At 39.9% G+C, this 17,723-nt stretch overlaps 1 protein-coding gene across 1 annotated transcript in view; it reads right to left on the bottom strand.

Moving 5' to 3' along the window:
• Positions 1 to 17,723, bottom strand: part of PCLO (piccolo presynaptic cytomatrix protein) — a 379,046-nt gene that overhangs the window by 145,176 nt on the left and 216,147 nt on the right. The window contains 5 exon segments of the mRNA XM_061165135.1: positions 9,886 to 11,934; positions 11,936 to 11,971; positions 11,973 to 12,086; positions 12,088 to 12,198; positions 12,201 to 17,339. Of these exon segments, the coding sequence (XP_061021118.1) occupies positions 9,886 to 11,934; positions 11,936 to 11,971; positions 11,973 to 12,086; positions 12,088 to 12,198; positions 12,201 to 17,339 (7,449 nt within the window).

Genomic DNA, 17,723 nt, shown 5'->3' with positions numbered 1-17,723 from the left:
TAATGTAAAGAAATAGAGGAAAACAATAGAATGGGAACGATTAAAGGTTTCTTCAAGAAAATGACAGATACCAACGGAACACTTCATGGAAAGATAGGCAGAAATGGTATGGTCCTAACACAAGCAGAAGATATTAAGAAGTGGTGGCAAGAATACACAGAAAAACTATGCAAAAAAGACCTTACCCATATAATCACAATGGTGTGATCATTCACCTAGAGCCAGACGTCCTGGAATGTGAAGTCAAGTGAGCCTTAGGAAGCATCACTATAAACAAAGCTAGTGGAGGTGATGGAATTCCAGTTGAGCTAGTTCAAATTCTAAAAGACGATGCTGTGAAAGTGCTGCACTCAATATGCCAGCAAATTTGGAAAACTCAGCAGCAGCCACATGACTGGAAAAGGTCATTGTTCATTCCAATCCCAAAGAAAGGCATGCCAAAGAATGCTCAAACTACCACACAATTGCACTCATCTCACATGCTGGCAAAGTAATGCTAAAAATTCTCCAAGCCAGGCTTCAACAGTACATAAACCACAAGCTTCCAGATGTTCAAGCTGGCTTTAGAAAGGCAGAGGAACCAGAGATCAAATTGCCAACATTTGGTGGATCACTGAAAAAGTGAGATAGTTCCAGAAAAACATATACTTCTGCTTTATTGACTACACCAAAGCCTTGACTGTGTGGATCACAACAAACTGTGGGAAATTCTTAAAAAGATGGAAATACCAGACCACCTTACTTGCCTCCTGAGAAATCTGTATGCAGGTCAAAAAGCAAGAGTTAGAATTAGACATGGAACAACAAATTGGTTCCAAATAGGGAAAGGAGTACATCAAGGCTGTATATTGTCACCCTGCTTATTTAATTTATGCAGATTACATCATGAGAAGTGCTGGACTGAATGAAGCACAAGCTGGAATCAAGATTGCCGGGAGAAATATCAATAACTTCAGATATGCAGATGACACCACCCTTATTGCTGAAAGTGAAGAAGATCTAAAGAATCTCTTGATGAAAGTGAATGAGGAGAGTGGAAAAGCTGGCTTGAAACTGAACATTCAGAAAACTAAGATCATGGCATCTGGTCCCATCACTTCATGGCAAATTGATTGGGAAACAATGGAAACAGTGACAGACTTTATTTTCTTGGGCTCCAAAATCACTGCAGACGGTGACTGCAGCCATGAAATTAAAAGACGTTTGCTCCTTGGAAGAAAAACTATGACTAATCTAGACAGTATATTAAAAAGCAGAGACATTACTTTGCCAACAAAGGTCCATCTGGTCAAAGCTATGGTTTTTCCAGTAGTCATGTATGGATGTGAGAGTTGGATCATAAAGAAACCTGAGCACTGGAGAATTGATGCTTTTTGACCTATAGTGTTGGAGAAGACTCTTGAGAGTGCCTTGGACTGCAAGGAGATTCAACCAGTCCATCCTAAAGGAAATCAGTCTTGAATATTTATTGGAAGGACTAATGCTGAAGCTGAAGCTCCAAAGTTTGGCCTCCTGATGTGAAGAACTGACTCACCTGAAAGACCCTGATGCCGGAAAAGATTGAAGGTGGGAGGACAAGGGGATGAGAGAGTATGAGATAGTTGGATGGCATCACAGACTCAATGGACATGAGTTTGCGTAAGCTCTGTCTGGGAGTTGGTGATGGATAGGGAAGCCTGGAAGGAAGCCTGGTGTGCGGCAGTCCGTGGGATTGCAAAGAGTCGGACACGACTGAGTGACTGAACTGAATTGAACTACTAATTAGAAAGCCTGTCTTTAATAAATGAGTACTTTTTCTCTCATGTATGTAGATAGTATCATTATAAAATAGCTTATTTCATCAAACTCAGTTTTAATAGACTGATTTCTTATGTTGCTTTCCAAAGAGAATAATGAAAAACAACCCCAAAAAGTATTATTCTTCAAATCACATTTGGCCATCACAGTCGTTATTTCTTAAATCTGTACATTCTGATAGAAATAAAATTTCTCAATTTAGGTTATGGAAATTACTCTCAGAAATAGACACGAAAGGGTTCCAAAAATCTTAAAAATAGCTATCAAAACAGCAATCAGTGAAGCAAAACATATTCTTGTAAAAATCAGCTCATGAATACCATCTGCTTTGCAATAGGATCCTGGCTTAAACTCTGGAACAAAAATATTTTAATAAGGAATCTGACTATTACCAAAAAAGTTCCAAAATTGTTCAACAAGTCTAAGAGTAGGAAAAATCAGCTGTAACACTTGGCAGTTTATGTATTTTTAAGACCCAATAGAGGTGATAACATTTTAAATGTAGCTTATTTTAGTGCAAAAAGTTGCATGTATCACTATTGATAAAACATGTGCTATTTCTGAAATGTATTTCTTTTTTGATAGAAAAATCTTTTTTTAAGACAGATAAATCGTAAAGGATTTGTCTAGCTCTGAAAAAATTCTTTGAATGTACACTGCTAGTTCTTTCAATGGCTGTTACTTTCTCTCCTGATTTTGCAGAGAACGTTCTACATTTTCTTTTTTGATGTTCTTGATCATTTGGGGTCATGATGTAAAAAGTCTCACTGTGTAAAAGAACTATGCCAAAGCCATTGACTGTGTAGATCAGAACAAACTGTAGAAAATTCTTAAAAAGATGGGAATACCAGACTATCTTACCTGCTTCCTGAGAAATCTGTATGCAGGTCAAGAAGCAACAGTTAGAACTGAACAAGGAACAACAGACTGGTTTCAAATAGGGAAAGGAGTATCAAGGATGTATACTGTCACCTTGCTTGCAAGTGAAAGGAAAAGTTGCTCAGTCATGTTCAATTCTTTGCGACCCCATGGACTATACAGTCCATAGAATTCTCCAGGCAGAATACTAGAGTGGGTAGCCTTTCCCTTCTCCAGAAAATCTTCCCAACCCAGGGATTGAACCCAGGTCTCCTGCATTGCAGGCGGATTCCTTACCAGCTGAGCCACAAGGGAAGCAGAGTACATTATGTGAAATGCCAGGGTGGATGAAGTACAAGCTGGAATCAAGAGTTCTGGGAGAAATATCAATAACCGCATACTCAATGACACCACCCTTATGGCAGAAGAACTAAAGAGCCTCTTGATAAAAGCGAAAGAGGAGAGTGGAAAATCTGGGTTGAAACCGGACATTCAGAAAATTAAGATCATGGCATCTGGTGCCACCACTTTATGGCAAACTGATGGGGAAACAATGGAAACAGTGAAAGACTATTTTCTTGGGCTCCAAAATCACCGCAAATGATGACTGCAGCCAAGAAAATAAAAGACGCTTGCTCCTTGGAAGAAAAGCTATGACCAACCTAGACAGCATATTAAAAAGCAGAGACATTACTTTGCCAACAAAGGTCCATCTAGTCAAAGCTATGGTTTTTCTAGTAGTCATGTATGGATGTGAGAGTTGGACTATAAAGAAAGCTGAGTGCTGAAGAATTGATGCTTTTGAACTGTGGTGTTGGAGAAGACTCTTGAGATTCCTTTGGACTGCAAGGAGATCCAACCAGCTCATCCTTAAGGAAATCAGTTCCGAATATTCACTGGAAGGACTGATGCTGAAGCTGAAACTGCAATACTTTGGCCACCTGATGTGAAGAACTGACTCATTTGAAAAAACCCTGATGCTGGGAAAGATTGAAGGCAGGAGGAGAGGGGATGACAGAGGATGAGATGGTTAGATGGCATCAGTGACTCGAAGGATATGTGTCTGAGCAAGCTTTGGGATTAGTGATGAACAGGGAAGCCTTGTGTGCTGCAGTGCATGGGGTCATAAAGTGTCAGACACGACTGAGAGACTGAACTGAGCTGTGTAAGAGAAAAAGGGCATGAAGAACACATTTTGGTGCTCTGGTTTATGAAAATTTCATAGATGTGATGCTAGAGATAACCTCCCCCTCCCACACACACAAATGCTGGATTGACACATATTTTAGAAAGTATACTGTCCTTCTTTTATCAAAAGAAGAAAAACGTAGAAGGAGAAAGCAGAAGAAAAAACTCAACTCCACAAAAGGTACAGTGAAAGAATGAATCAAATCTCATTTATTTGTTTTGTTTTCTTTTTTTTTTTTTGGTGTTGTTTTAAGTGGGAGTGAGGAATTGGTGAATTCACCTAAATTAAAAGCAGTTTGATGGAAAAAGTGGCCTGTTCATTCATTGATTCATCATATTAATTTATTGCTATAAAGAACCTACTGTGAGCCAGGCATTTTTCTGTGTACATAATAAACATAAAAATGTGATCATGTAAAACAAAAATCCCCACCCATAAATTCCGGTTGGGGAAGCAAAGACAATAAATGAAATGATAAGGGAAAAGACACTGTACTTTTGACAATATGTGATATGGAGAAAAACCACAAAGGGCATGAGGATCAGAGTGTTAGAAAGGTAGGTGGTTTTCAACTAGTCAGTCAAGAATGGCCTCAATACCCAAAAGGAATAAATTTCAAATGGTTATAAAGAACAGGAATCTAGAATTCTTAGAGTAGCACCATTATATATGCCATAGACTAGGAAAGACAAACAGTTACTACGAGATTTGAGAATTTTTCTTCTCCTATCCCATAAAGTAAAGGTCTTTAGTAAGTTTTTGCTGAGAAAATAGAGAAATAGCCAAATGTACCTCCATGAGGAAAGGGAATCAAGGTTACTGGATATCTGCAATTGCCAGACAGGACGGGAAGGTTGTTTTACTTTCAATCATTATAGATGATTTGATCACTCTATACTAGTGTCCACTCATTTTTAACTGTTTGGCTCCCATAAAACATTTTAACTGAAGAATTCCACTGATAAAAATTAGAAATAAATCTTTGTGTGCATACTATCTTTCATCAAAAAGCTTATTTCTTTTTGTGCTTTTTCTAAATCAAAATGAAAATACATTATTTTCAAGTGGTATCTAAATAGCGAGCTCAACCCCATGAGAAGGAGTACATTTCTGAATATTTTAGTTGTATCTTTTGGGAATTTTTCTGGGGAGCAAACAGAAAAACTCAAGGAAAAAGGTGGCAATTTTTTTTTTCATCTTTACTCAGAGTTAAAATTGTATATTTGTAAAAGGAAGAAGACTACATGATAAAAGTGTTTGGTTATATAAAGTTGCCAAAAATAGAATTTAGCTTGGGGGCTGTGACTTTGATATCAAAATGACAAAGTCTGGAAAAGAGATATAGTTCACCTCTTGCAGACATAAGGGAATATTACATAACTCAATAAAAAGATGTCAGATAACTCCCTGCACCAGTTAGTTAGGCCCACTGTGTACTATTTTATGATTTTATGTTAATTATTGCTAATTTAAACAATTAAATGTATAAGATACCTTAGGGTTAAGCGTGAACTCAAAGTGCCAGTGAAACACCAACCAGATGATACAGGCTCCTTGCTTGGAATTTCTGTGTCAAAAGTGTAACTATAATTCCATGATGGAAAACTCTATCAGTTAAAGGATCTCAGATGGTTGGATTCCTACAGAGTGGGAAAGGAATAAATTTAAATCTCTGATGTTCCAAATTTCAGAATTAAGACAAATGTTTGGAAACTCTAGGAAAAGAGATTTTATTCATATGGAAGAATTTTGTAATAATGAAAGCTCTCCCATAAGCTTGTGAGATAGCTGCTAAGAAAAAATAACTGAATATGGAAAGAGGACCAAAAGCACACAAACCACAAAACAGACCACATTTGCCTATGAACAAACAAAATGGGCAATATAGTGCTTTGATGTGTCTTATTAGTTAAAAAAACAAAACAAAAAAAACAAGCTTTGTTGGAGTGCTGATCCTTAGTACCTCAGAATGTGAAACCACTCAGACACAAGATATTTACAGGTAATCAAGTTAAAACAGATCTTTAGCGCTGACCTAATCAATAAGACCAGTGTCTGATAAAGTGGGGAAATTTGGACGTAGAGACAGCCACACAGAGAGGGAAGACAATGTAAAGAGACACAGGGAGACCATCTTCTGAAAGACAGGACTGCTGGAGGCTAGTAGAAGCTAGGAGAGAGGCCTGCAACAGAAAGAATGAACCCTGCTCACACCATAATTTTGGACCTTTAGTCTCTAGAACTGTGTCAGTACATTTTTGTGGCTTAGCTTACCGAGTTTGTGGTACTTTGTTACGAGAGCCCTAGCAAATGAATACAAGAGTGGGGCAAGAAGAACAAAATGATCGCAGTGGTGGGAGGTCAAGCATGAACTCTGCCTTATCCTGTATGTTTATAGAGTTTACAACAGTGTTTAAAAAAAACCAATGGATGGATGAATGTGATAATGAGAGAATGCAAGCAAGCTAAAGAATGAATAAACCTCATTGACGGGTTGAAATTAGAATTTTGGAGAAAACAGAGGAAATGACAAGATAAAAAGACAGACACAAAGCATGGTACTGAATTAGAAAAAAAAAAAAATCAGAAAATGTTCCGTAAGCCTCAGAAGAGACAAATAGAGAATAACTGTCAAGTGCCAAGTTTAGCATTCTAACTGGCCAGGTTACAGGTTCATTAAGGAATCATGATAAAGGCACTAGCCTACTCTGGGCTTGTTGCTCATCTGTAAGGCATCTGGACTGTCTAATAGCTAAATACTGTTTAACTTGTGCTCAGTGGTGCAAATATCTATATAAAAACAAAGTGGAACTAACACTTTAAGTATAGGAAGTATCAGTACAGATTATCAAAAGGACTTAATAGAATGGGTCTAGACTGTGGCAATGAAAAGGTAACCAGCTGGAGTCTTTTAATGCATGTCTTAACCCACTGCTTCCACGCAATCCTTCCTCTAATACATTTATTCAGTAAACATTGAAGGCCTGCTTTGTGTCAGGTGCTGTTCTAGGCTCTTGGATTATAGCAAAAGTTCCTGCTTTTGCAGAGGTTATATTCTACAGGGTAAAGTAGATGATATTTGATTAAATATGTACTAACACATTAATATACATGTTTGGAGGGTGCAGGAATTCAAGGTGATAGGTTTATTTAGAGACTGAAGTAAGGAGAGCTTCTCTGTGGAAGTGAAATTTAACCAGAAATCTGTACACAGGAGTGAGTCAGACAACCATCTGGGGAGAGAGAGCTCCGAACAGGCTCCCTGGGTGGGGATGAGGCACACCCAAAGACCAGCAAGGTCAGTGGTTGGAGCAGAGTGAGAAGGAGGGGTAAATGTGGAGAGTGACCGATGAGGTTGTGAGACAGGCAAAGACCAGATCACAAGGGTCCTTGCTAAGAAATCTCTAATATACCCTGACAAATTTCTGAGAATCTACTGGAGAGTGTGTGACATAATCTTATGTACATTTTAGAAAATCAGTTTAGAGGTGCAGTTTAGAGAATAGAAGGTAAAGAAGGCAAGAGTGGAGGAGTCCAGGGCCTAGGGCATAGTATAAATAAAAAATGATGGTGGCTTGGGTAAGGCTTCCCACAGGCAAGGGAAGTAAAGCCAAACCTGAATTCAGCAAATTAGATCCTCTGGGACCTATCCCTTCCTTATCTTTCATTTATAGTAAATCCTTTTCTCCTCCTCTTTGTTTTCTGTCTGTTCATCAGTCTGAACCCTTGTATATCTGTATCCTCTAGAATGACTTCCATTTTGCTCTTCATGGTCCAACAGAGATCTCACCTTCCTGTTTGAGAACTTTCTCCCTTGAAACATTTCCTGGTACTTCCAGGAAGAGAACTTACTACAGAATTTCATGCAGTATAAAACTGATCTTTCACGCTGAATTATATGAGCTACTATGTTGTCTCAATGTTGATTGGATGGTGTAATGTTTTTTCAATTTTATTGGTTTGAGAAAATTAACAATATGGAAATTACTGAGCTAAATAAACTTGCATCACCATGAATATCACTTAGATTATTCTTTTCAGTACAACTAATATTTAGTAATTCATGTTTATAATTGAGAGACTGGTTTTAGTTTAAAATGAACACAAGGAATGTTTAGAAATTTTCCAAGAAATAAATTATAAAATTCCCATCTTAAATCAGAGTATCTAAAGTGCTAAGAACATTGCCTGTATATAAAATGGTCTACCTTATGCATGCAATAAAACAGTATTTTTGAGTTTGTATACAATTATTTCATATTAAAGCCTGCACTGAGTGTGACCACTTAGAAAAAGGAGCTACCTGATTGTGTTCCAAAGCTCAATACATTTAGGATTTTTCAGGCTCAGAGTATTATTTGGTAATTCTATCCAACTTCTTCTAGGATTAAATAGTTAAACAATATCACCATTACAATTAATAACACAATATATACAAACCCATTGTATCTTTCATTTCATACTTCTAAAACCCAAGAGAATACTGTGAGGAAAAATATTGACACCTTGAATCTCTTCTATACCTGAGTTCATCTGAATTAACAGTATAAGGTGAAATGTTAAATTAGTGGTCAATACACCACGTGGGGAAGGCTGTTCTCTCTGTGACAGAAGTCTTGAGTTTAACTTTAAAATACTGCTAAAAAATGTATTTTCAAAGATTTCTAGATAACTCTTTAGGTGAATTCATAGGTCGCTGCAGTAAAAATAAATACCTATACATTACAACTAAGTTAAAAATATTTCTCACAATATATATAATTCTAGAAACAAAGCCATACACAAAAACTGAATGAAATCGAAATGTAGCAGTGTTTCCCTGACTTACAAGTTATGATAAATAAATTAAGAAAAAAAAGTTATGACCTCTATCCCCCACGTGAAGACAGTTTATACACTCTTTTTGAGAAAGTACATAATAACAAAATGCCCCTATGAAACTGGAACACTTAAATAAGGATTTTAATTTATTAGTATGACTATTAATATGCCTATATACCTAAAAATTGGCTTACATTTACATATAATGGCATGTTTTTCAGCCCACAGCCAGTGTTTAACATATTTGGGTCAGTCGCAATAGAGTAATTTCTCAGAAAAACCTATTTAAAAGCTTCAGGGTTTTAAGATCTACAGTTCAGAAATCAGTGTAATTAGGGGAACTTTTAATATAAACATAAATCTTGTTTTAAATAGAACTATTAATTTATTAATAACCTTCTAATGATATATATTAGGTTTTCTTGAAGTAGATAACCTGCTTCTTTACCTGATTATTAACATTCCTTATTCCCTGGTATAGAGATCTTCACAAATATGTCCAACATTCCTATATACGCTCCTTTCACTTTGAAGCATATTTTAAATAAACTCAAATAATTAAACTTAAAATAATTAACAATTAAACCTATTTGAAGAAATATAAAAACATTAATTTTTCTTCTGTAGGCACTAAGATCAAGGCTTACCTGACATTAGATTCAGGAAACTGCCAGAAACAAAATAAGCATGGATGAACTATGAAGATTAAATTATACTTTATGCCCTAGAAATGCTTTATTTTGAGCAGCAAAGATGAACATTCTGGCAGAAGGAAGAATAGATTGATTAAATGATCTTCAAGGATCCTCCCACTAAGAATTCCAGTATCCATGGGTTTAAATTTTTGGTCATCCTTTGCCTTATCTATTTATGTTCAATACCTATTCTACCATATGTGAATATTAGTTATATTCACTGAAATCAGCCTACAGTTGACACTTGGGAGATTTAAAGATTAGAACAAAATGTTCAATCTCATTAATCATAAAATAATACACACTTTTCTCATTTTGTCTTTTTTTTCCTTTGTATTTCTACATGGATGTACACTTTTCTGCTTCCTGCCCCCACCCCCTCGCCCCTGCCAAATTTTCTAATGAAATAGTCCTCATTGAAATTTAGAATTAGGCACCAGGAGTGTCATGGCCTCCTAAAGTCTGCAAACACACAGTTAACATCAACTCAGCCATCGTCTTCTAACTGAAAAGAAGCACTCTTACCGTGTAGCCCTCGGTATACTGAAAAGGAGCCCTGGAACTTTCGTCTGCTGTTGGACTCAGAGGCTTGGGGTCAGACATGGAGCGCTGCATCATCTTGGCTGTCTTAGGACTTGCTGGGGGAACTTTAGCCATATCTGGATGCAGTACTTTCTGTGGACTTATATCATCAGGGAGGGGTTTCTCATAAGGTACAAAGGCTGATTCTAAGGCTTTGCCTGGTGAAAGTGGTGAGATGGGAGAATAAAGGACTTTTGGAGATTTGGGTGGGGAAGGAGCCAGCTGTAGTGTGGAATCTGCCCGGAGGTGAGATGAATAACCAATTTCTAAAGGTGTTGGGCGTTTCTTGTCTTTGGGTGGAGAGGTGGCACTCAGATATTGAGGACTTTGTGTGTCTGAATCTGCTTCTGTTTGACATCCTAAACTGCCCCCTTTGTAAGTCTTTTCAGGTGCTGAAATGTGTTTAATTATTTCTACCTTGGCATCCACGCGTGCCCGTATCGAAGGTGTTCTTATGGTTCCGACTGGTTCAGTTTGCACAGATATCTCTGCTACTGTTTGAACGGCTATGCTGGAGACTTTGGAAGGGGGTTTGGCCTTGTCCGCCTCTGCAGGGCTGTCGCCGTATTTCCCTACGCGAGCTTTCCTCCTAGATCTAGTAGGCATGTCCCATTCATCCTGATCTTCGTCATCCGTTTGGACACTTGTATCGACACTCTTTTTAGTTCTCCTTCTCCTACTCACGTAACTCCGATCTGCTGAATCTTCATCGTCAGTCTGTACCCCACTGTCCACTATCTTTTTAAAGCAGCGGGGGTCATCTGCCAGATTTTCCCCCATCTCGTCGTACTGGCCACGGACTTTAGCTCCAGAACTTCTCTTCTTGGGTTGTTTCTCCTCTTTGACAATTACATCTGTCAGAGGTATTTCTGAAACAGTACTCAGAATGCCAGGTGGGGCAATGTACTGAGTCACCCCATCAGACTGAACCGTGTACCATCCCTGGCTCTGTGGTATTTCAATCGCCACCACAGCTGAGGCTGTGGTGGTTGCATCTTCGGTTGCCCAGAACTGACCACCTTCTGGGGCAACATACTGACCTTCCAGGATGGCCTGCTCTGCAGTGGTCTGTGGAGAGGCAGTTCCGGAAGGGTCATAGTTATACTGGTAGACCTGGCGGATCTTCTGCTCCTCCAGCTGCTGGTGAAGCTGTTGCTGCAGCTGCTGGATCTGTTCCAGCTGCAACTGTTGTTGCGCTAATGTCTCCTGCCTCATCATGAACTGGGCTTGCCGCTCCTCTTCTTGCTGATAGAGGAGGTGCTGCTTCATTGACTGCAGCTCCTCCAGCTTCTTTTGAACCATGATCTTTTCCTGTTCTCGGAACCTTTGAATCTCTTGCCGTTCCCACTCCAACTCCTCAGCAAAACGCTGTTGCTTGATCTTTTCCAGTTCCAAGAGCTCACGCTCCAAATCTAGCTGCTGTTGTTGCTTATCTTCCTCGGGGATGATCAAAAGTGCACTTTCCTCTCCCACCACTTCAGGAAATACTTCAGACGCTGTGGTCAGGGTTGGAACCGAGTCCATTGTCTCAGCCGTGAGAGTCTCCATAGTGATAGTCTGCAAACTGGCACTGATATCAATACCAGTGACTTCAATGTCTGTTTCGGATGCACCAGTTGTTAGGAAATAGGATCTAGGCATGGGCTGACTTTGGTGCAGGGCGGATAAGGAAGTCACGGCGCCATTTGTGTGCACACCAGACAAATCCCTCATGGTGGTGCTGAAAATGGAGCCAGGCTGTGTGGTGATAGCAAATGTGGAAGGAATTGGAGTTGCTACTGAAGAATAGACAACCCCATTAGATGACCTCAAAACGCTCCCCACACCATACTGGGGTCCTGGAGGTGGAGTCATTCTTGCTGTGGAATACTGCGGGGTACTAATCCCAACTCCTGAAATGACTTGTCGAGTTTCTGGATATGGACCTGTAGTCTTGCTTGAATAATCCATTACCTCACCTGAAATACAGGGGAGAGTTATAGTCCAGTTCCTAGAATGAATGATGTTTTTGGGGTTGGAAAGCCCTCTCAGTCTTGAAGAACATAATGAACAGGACTGCATGCAAATCCACAGGTTATTAACCTACTCAGGTGCAGAATAAAAGCAATGTTGAACATGCAGGCACATGCAGGCGACTTTGGGTGGAACAAACTTTTTTAAAAAAAATGGAGAAACAAAAGTGCACATGTACTCCAAAATATATTGCCAAAACATCCAAAGAAAGATAAAAAAATAACAAAATTGAAAATAAGACCACATTGTCATCCTGAAATGAGGTGAGGAACACCATGATATTTCAAGGAAAGGTCTGTTGCTACATCATACTGACCTGTAGTAACTCTCCCTGAAGTAAGATCTACTGCTGCATCAGTTCCTCCAGAATAATCAAAAGCGTTCTTACTTTTATAGAAAAAATGTCCAGCTTCTGCTAAATTAGTGTCAGACATGGAAGGCTTCATTCCCCCAATCCCTCTATAACCATATGGCCCTGATCGATCATATTGATAGTGATCATCCCTGTAACCAAAACGATCCTCAGGAAGAGTGGTTGCAGGCTGCCGTGCCGTGCAGCTTCTTCCGAAGGGCAACTTATAAACCACGTCACAGCACACGGCTCTGCTTCCTGCAGTCAGATCAACAGGTTTTTCATCATCTTCTATTATCTTAGTCACCACATTTGAAGAAGCTTCATCCATGGTTACAACAGTTCTATGAGCTTTGGAGGTACTGAGATCCACCACTTCCCCGTCAGTGATGCTCTGGGATGTGGAGCTATCCGTCCATCCATTTGTGACACCAACAGGAGGTGCAGTAACAGGTTTCGTAGGAGCTGATGTCACGGCATGTGCAGAAGTACTTAAATTTATTGGTGCTTCCTCCCTCATTGTAGGAAAGATCTGGCCACTTGGCACTCTGTATGGTGGCTCCACATGCTTTGATGTAGTAAGCTGGAGTGGTGCTGCTGTTGCAAGTTCTAGACCCACTAGGCTTTCTGTGCCTGTGGTGTAACCTGCAGTGACAACAGTCACTGTCTCGGTGACCAGGGGTATAGGAGTCACTCCTGATGAAGTTGCGCTGAGATTTATAATTGAGGGCTGGACAGCACTAATTTGTCTCCCATACATTTCACTTGTTGTGGTCTGCCTCTTCACATCCACTGCAGAGGCAGAAAGATCCACACATTTTTCAGTTACTTTAACATCTACTTTGGGTACCGTACGCAGATCAATGGCATCACCAACAAGTTGCAACTGGACTTCTTCTTTATGCTGCTGCTTCTCTAAACAGAGGTGATCTAGAGCAAGAGGCTCTGGAGGAAAGGATATAGAGACACTGCTGAGACCAACACTAGGGACTGTACTTCTTGCTGTTGGAACCTCAGCCTTGGAAACTTCAGTTGGGTGAAACTGTGTAACTGAAGCTGAAGTTGCTTGAAATGAAGACAGTGTTGTGACTGGGATAGCAGCAAATGTCTCCAAAGCTCTGGAGATGTACAGGCTCTGTTGTGAAGAAGTTGATATTTCTGCAGCTGTCATAGGAGGAACTACAGAAAATACTGGTTCGATGGAAATCAGATCTTTGGGGGGTGATCCCAATGGCCAACTGGTAATAGCTTGACTAGGTGAAGAATCTGTTGGAGTGCCAGGTTCAGATGGCAATGTGATAACCACATAAGTTTCCATAAGAGACTTGGAAAATCTTGGCGAGGACTTGTTAGAGTGAGGGGAAAGTGGAGAGGTAGGGGAAGGCAATTTATAGTCTGCTGATGTCACTAAATTTAATGTCATACTTGTAGTTAAAGGTAGACCTGTTGGTTTGGGGTATGTATCTGTTGGTTTTGGGGTAGTGACTGGAGGTTGAGGAACTGCTGGTTTAGGAGCAAGTGGAGGTTTGCTTGGCTCGGGTCTATGTGTAAATACAAGTCCAGATGGAATTAAAGATGGCTTAGGAGGAACAGGTGGAGGTGCAGTGGTATATATTTTTGTCATAGGTAACCCATTACTTCTGGGAGCAGATGTGGTCTCCACTGCAGGAACAGAATCTACTAGAGATGTAGCTGCAGTAGCTGCAGTCACTGGAGCTGTAACCGCTAACTTTTTTTTAGGATGAATAGTTGGTTTAGGTGAGGTAGGAGGAGGAAGAGGTGGGGGAGGAGGAGGAGGGGGAGGAGGTGGGGGAGGGGGAGGGGGAGGGGGCGGGGGCGGGGGCTGGGCTGATGCGTCCAAAGAAGAACTTCGAAGGAATGGACGAGTTTTAGTTGGAAGAGAGAAAATGGGAGGAGTGCCAGATGGTAGCTGAGATGTGGGTTTTGCTTGACCCAAAACCTCTTCAGGTAAAAAGCATGTCGTTGAAACCTGCTCCTTCATTTGAAGAGTTTTTATGGAAGAAGGTGTCTGATCAAACACAGTGTCAGGTAAGCTAATTTCTGTCAGTTCAGCCTCAGACTCCTTCCTAGTATCTCTATAAGCTTCCAAAACTTCCAGAATAAGTCCATCCCCTGTTTCCTTTCTGGCCTTCTTTGCTGCATCTTTTTCAGATATAGATAAGTCAGTAGAAACAGTGTCAGCAATTAGCCCCTCGAGTTTAGTTCCTACAGATTCTATGAGAGAAGGTTTTATATCAGATAAGGAAATCACAATGTGATCTGTACTAGTTCTACCATCCTGTATGGTTGTCTGATCTAAAGGTATACTTATGTCTTCTGGATAGTCTATAATGCTGCCTGGGAAATATGTTGATGAAGAAATTTCCTCAGCATCTTCAAATTTAGCTACAATGTCCACTGGCTCCGTATAAACTGTGGTCATGCTATCCAGGGTAGTAATGGGTGAGGAGCTATCTGTGGTACAAACTGAAGAAACAGATGATGTGAGAGAGGGTGTGTCAGAGGGTGGGACTGATGTAGCACTTTCTGAAGGTTCAGAATAGGTCAAAATCAGTGATTCATGAGCAATTATCTCTTGAATTTCTCTTGTATAATCAGTCACATGTTCATCCTCAATTTCTTCTGTTGAAAAATGTTGGGTTATTTTAACATCTGGGATGGAGAGTGTTGTGCTGCTGGTTGAATCTGTAAGAGATGCTCCCGAGAGAACACTTGATGTCAAAGATGCATCAGGCACCCTATCAAAGTCCACAGTGGACTCTGTCATATCGTCTCTGATGAGGGGCTGGGTTGGACTAGATCCAGGTGTTAACTGCATCTGTTGCCTTTTCATGAGTTCTTCATAGGCAGCATCAGCATCTAATAATTTTTTTTCCTCACTGGTAGAAGTCACCATACTACCCAGATCAACAATCTCATGGCTTTCTGGGATGATAAAAGAACTTGAAACGATGTCTTCTTGAGGCAAAACAGCATGTAAATTTTCTAACTCATAAAACTCTTTCTGGAGGTCTGTAATTTTCTGCATGGGATCTTCATAAATCTGTTCTGGAAGTCTCATTTTTTGCTCTCTCCCTCTCTGCTGCAAAAATCCATTTTCTTCTTCTTGCCTCGTGAGCAGACTGCTGTCGACTGAACCATTGTATGTGTCTTCTACTAAAGATTCATAAATATAATCTTCTATTAGCATCCCCCCATACAAAGGCTCTTTTTCAAACATTTCATCTCGTTCACTTGCAGCTGGAAAAGCTTTATATTTCTGGGTTTTATGCATCATTTCTTCATACATCTCCTCAGCACTTTTTAATGCCTTTTGGCCACCTTCTTTCTGCATAAGAGATTGCTCATCTGTTGGTGAGTATAAAGACACAGCTGTGGGCAATTTATAAACTTTTTGTACTTCGATTATTTTTTCTGGGCTTATTTCAAAGCCTTCTGGGTCTGACTCTATGCTAGGTGAATATTCAGAACACGAAGATCGATGGAGCTCCTCCATTTCTGCAGCCTGGCGTAATTCTTCTGTTGGAGATGCGTCTTCGATGGGAGAGAGATTACTGGGTGGTGTCTTTGGTCTTTCCCTCCTTCTCTGAGCTCGAAGTTCATCTTTGTCTTTCTTTGATTTCTTACTAGAACTCTTTCTTTGCTGCTGTTCTAATTCCCGTTGCTTTTCTTGCTCCTTCAACAATTCTTCTTCTTCTCTTAATTCTTCTTCCTCTGAAGAATCTTCAATGGTAGGTAAAAGAGGGCCATGCGATCTATGTCGAGCTTTGCGTTGCTGTTTGCTCTCTCCTTTTTTGTGACTTGGACTACTATCACTGTCTTCGTCCAGAGAAGAAACGGATGTAGGGGATGTGCCAGGAGTGAAGCTGGAAGCATGAAGACTAGAAGATCCTTCCCCCCTTGATCGATCTTCCGGAGAGTCTGTCAGGCTTTCCATTTCTAATTCTGGCTCGTCATCAAAATACAAAGCTGTTTTTTTCTGTGATGACTCTGGAGAATATTTATCTGCTATCGTGCTGTTGAGTTCAATTGTTTTAAATCGACGGAGTCCTCCTCCTCCGGCAACTACAAGTTCTTCACTCTCCTGACTTTTAGTTTCTCTGTATTTAAGCTCAGGACTTTCATCAAAGGTCTCATCATCTTCATCATGCCAGGAATGGCGTCTTCCTGCATCGTCATCAAAGCTTGCACTACTTTTTCGCGTCAGTCGCCTGTGTTTCCCTCCTGGTCCTTTCCCCTTCCCTCTGGTTTCTTCCTTCTTCTGGCTCTCTATACTACTGCTAATCTCTTTCAGCTGGTTCCTAATGAACTCATCGTCTTCAGAATCTGAAGCGTCTTCATCAGCACTCATTTCTATGATCTGCTTTCGAATGAAGTCCTCCTCTTCCCCTGATCCTTGGCTGTCTTCCTGTTTATACTCATCACTGCTCGATGAACCAACACTGGCCCTCCCTTTTCTCTGTGGAACAGGTGAGTTTTCGCTTTCACTACTGTCTTCAATTGAATCATAAGGCTGTCTCCTTGTAGCCAACTCGTCAACAAATTCAGGCATTTCTTGGTCCTTTCTGGAAGGAAGGTCTTGTTGGCTCTCTTTTTTAAAAGTGTCTCCTTCTTGACTCTCTTTGAGCTCCTCTTCGGGAACTGTAGATTCCAGTTTTTCCTCTAAACTCTGAGTTTTCTGCTGGTCCTTAGGCTGCTCAGGAGAAACATCATGGGGCTGTGTTTTCTTTTCTGACTTTTCTTCAACAAGTGTACTTGCCTGAGCTTCTAAAATCGATAGGACTGTACTTTCTAACTTAGCCAAATCTGAGGGGCTGGAAGGGCTGCTTTCTTGTGAAAAGGAATCCTTTTTGAGTCCCTTGAGCAAATCCTTTTCATCACCAGGAATAAGACTTGGAATTTCACCAAGTGAACTTGATATTCCATCAGAAGAATATCCTGTGTCACTAAGACCTTGTGGGCTTTTCGGTTGCTGAGAACTTGAAGTGTCTGATTTGTCTTCTTCCTTTTCCTAGCAGGGAGGAAAAGATACAGGAAAACTTAACATGGGTAAACTGATAACACAGCCTCCCCATTACTCTCAAATAACTATTACTGAGGAGAAATTATAGGAATTTTTCAACTATATAATAGTATTTTAAAAAATATATCAGCATAAAAAATAAAAATAGTTGATATATATTAAGATTAGTTTTCATTTAATTAAGTTTAATCAAATGTCAGTTCTCAAGCACAACTGATTTTATTTCATTGATGTATCATTTTATATCTAAAAACCATTTTCCTTCAAAAATATGATTATCTTTCTCAGTACATTTAATTTGGGTAAGAAGTCAAATGGTCAAAGAAAATCTTTAGTAAGTTTCTCTTAACATAATTAATACTTTTGGATTAT

Source organism: Dama dama, chromosome 18 (assembly GCF_033118175.1).
Source record: "Dama dama isolate Ldn47 chromosome 18, ASM3311817v1, whole genome shotgun sequence".
Classification (NCBI taxonomy): domain Eukaryota; kingdom Metazoa; phylum Chordata; class Mammalia; order Artiodactyla; family Cervidae; genus Dama; species Dama dama.
Note: the sequence above shows the minus strand (reverse complement) of the source record. Positions and strands in the feature narration are given on the sequence as shown.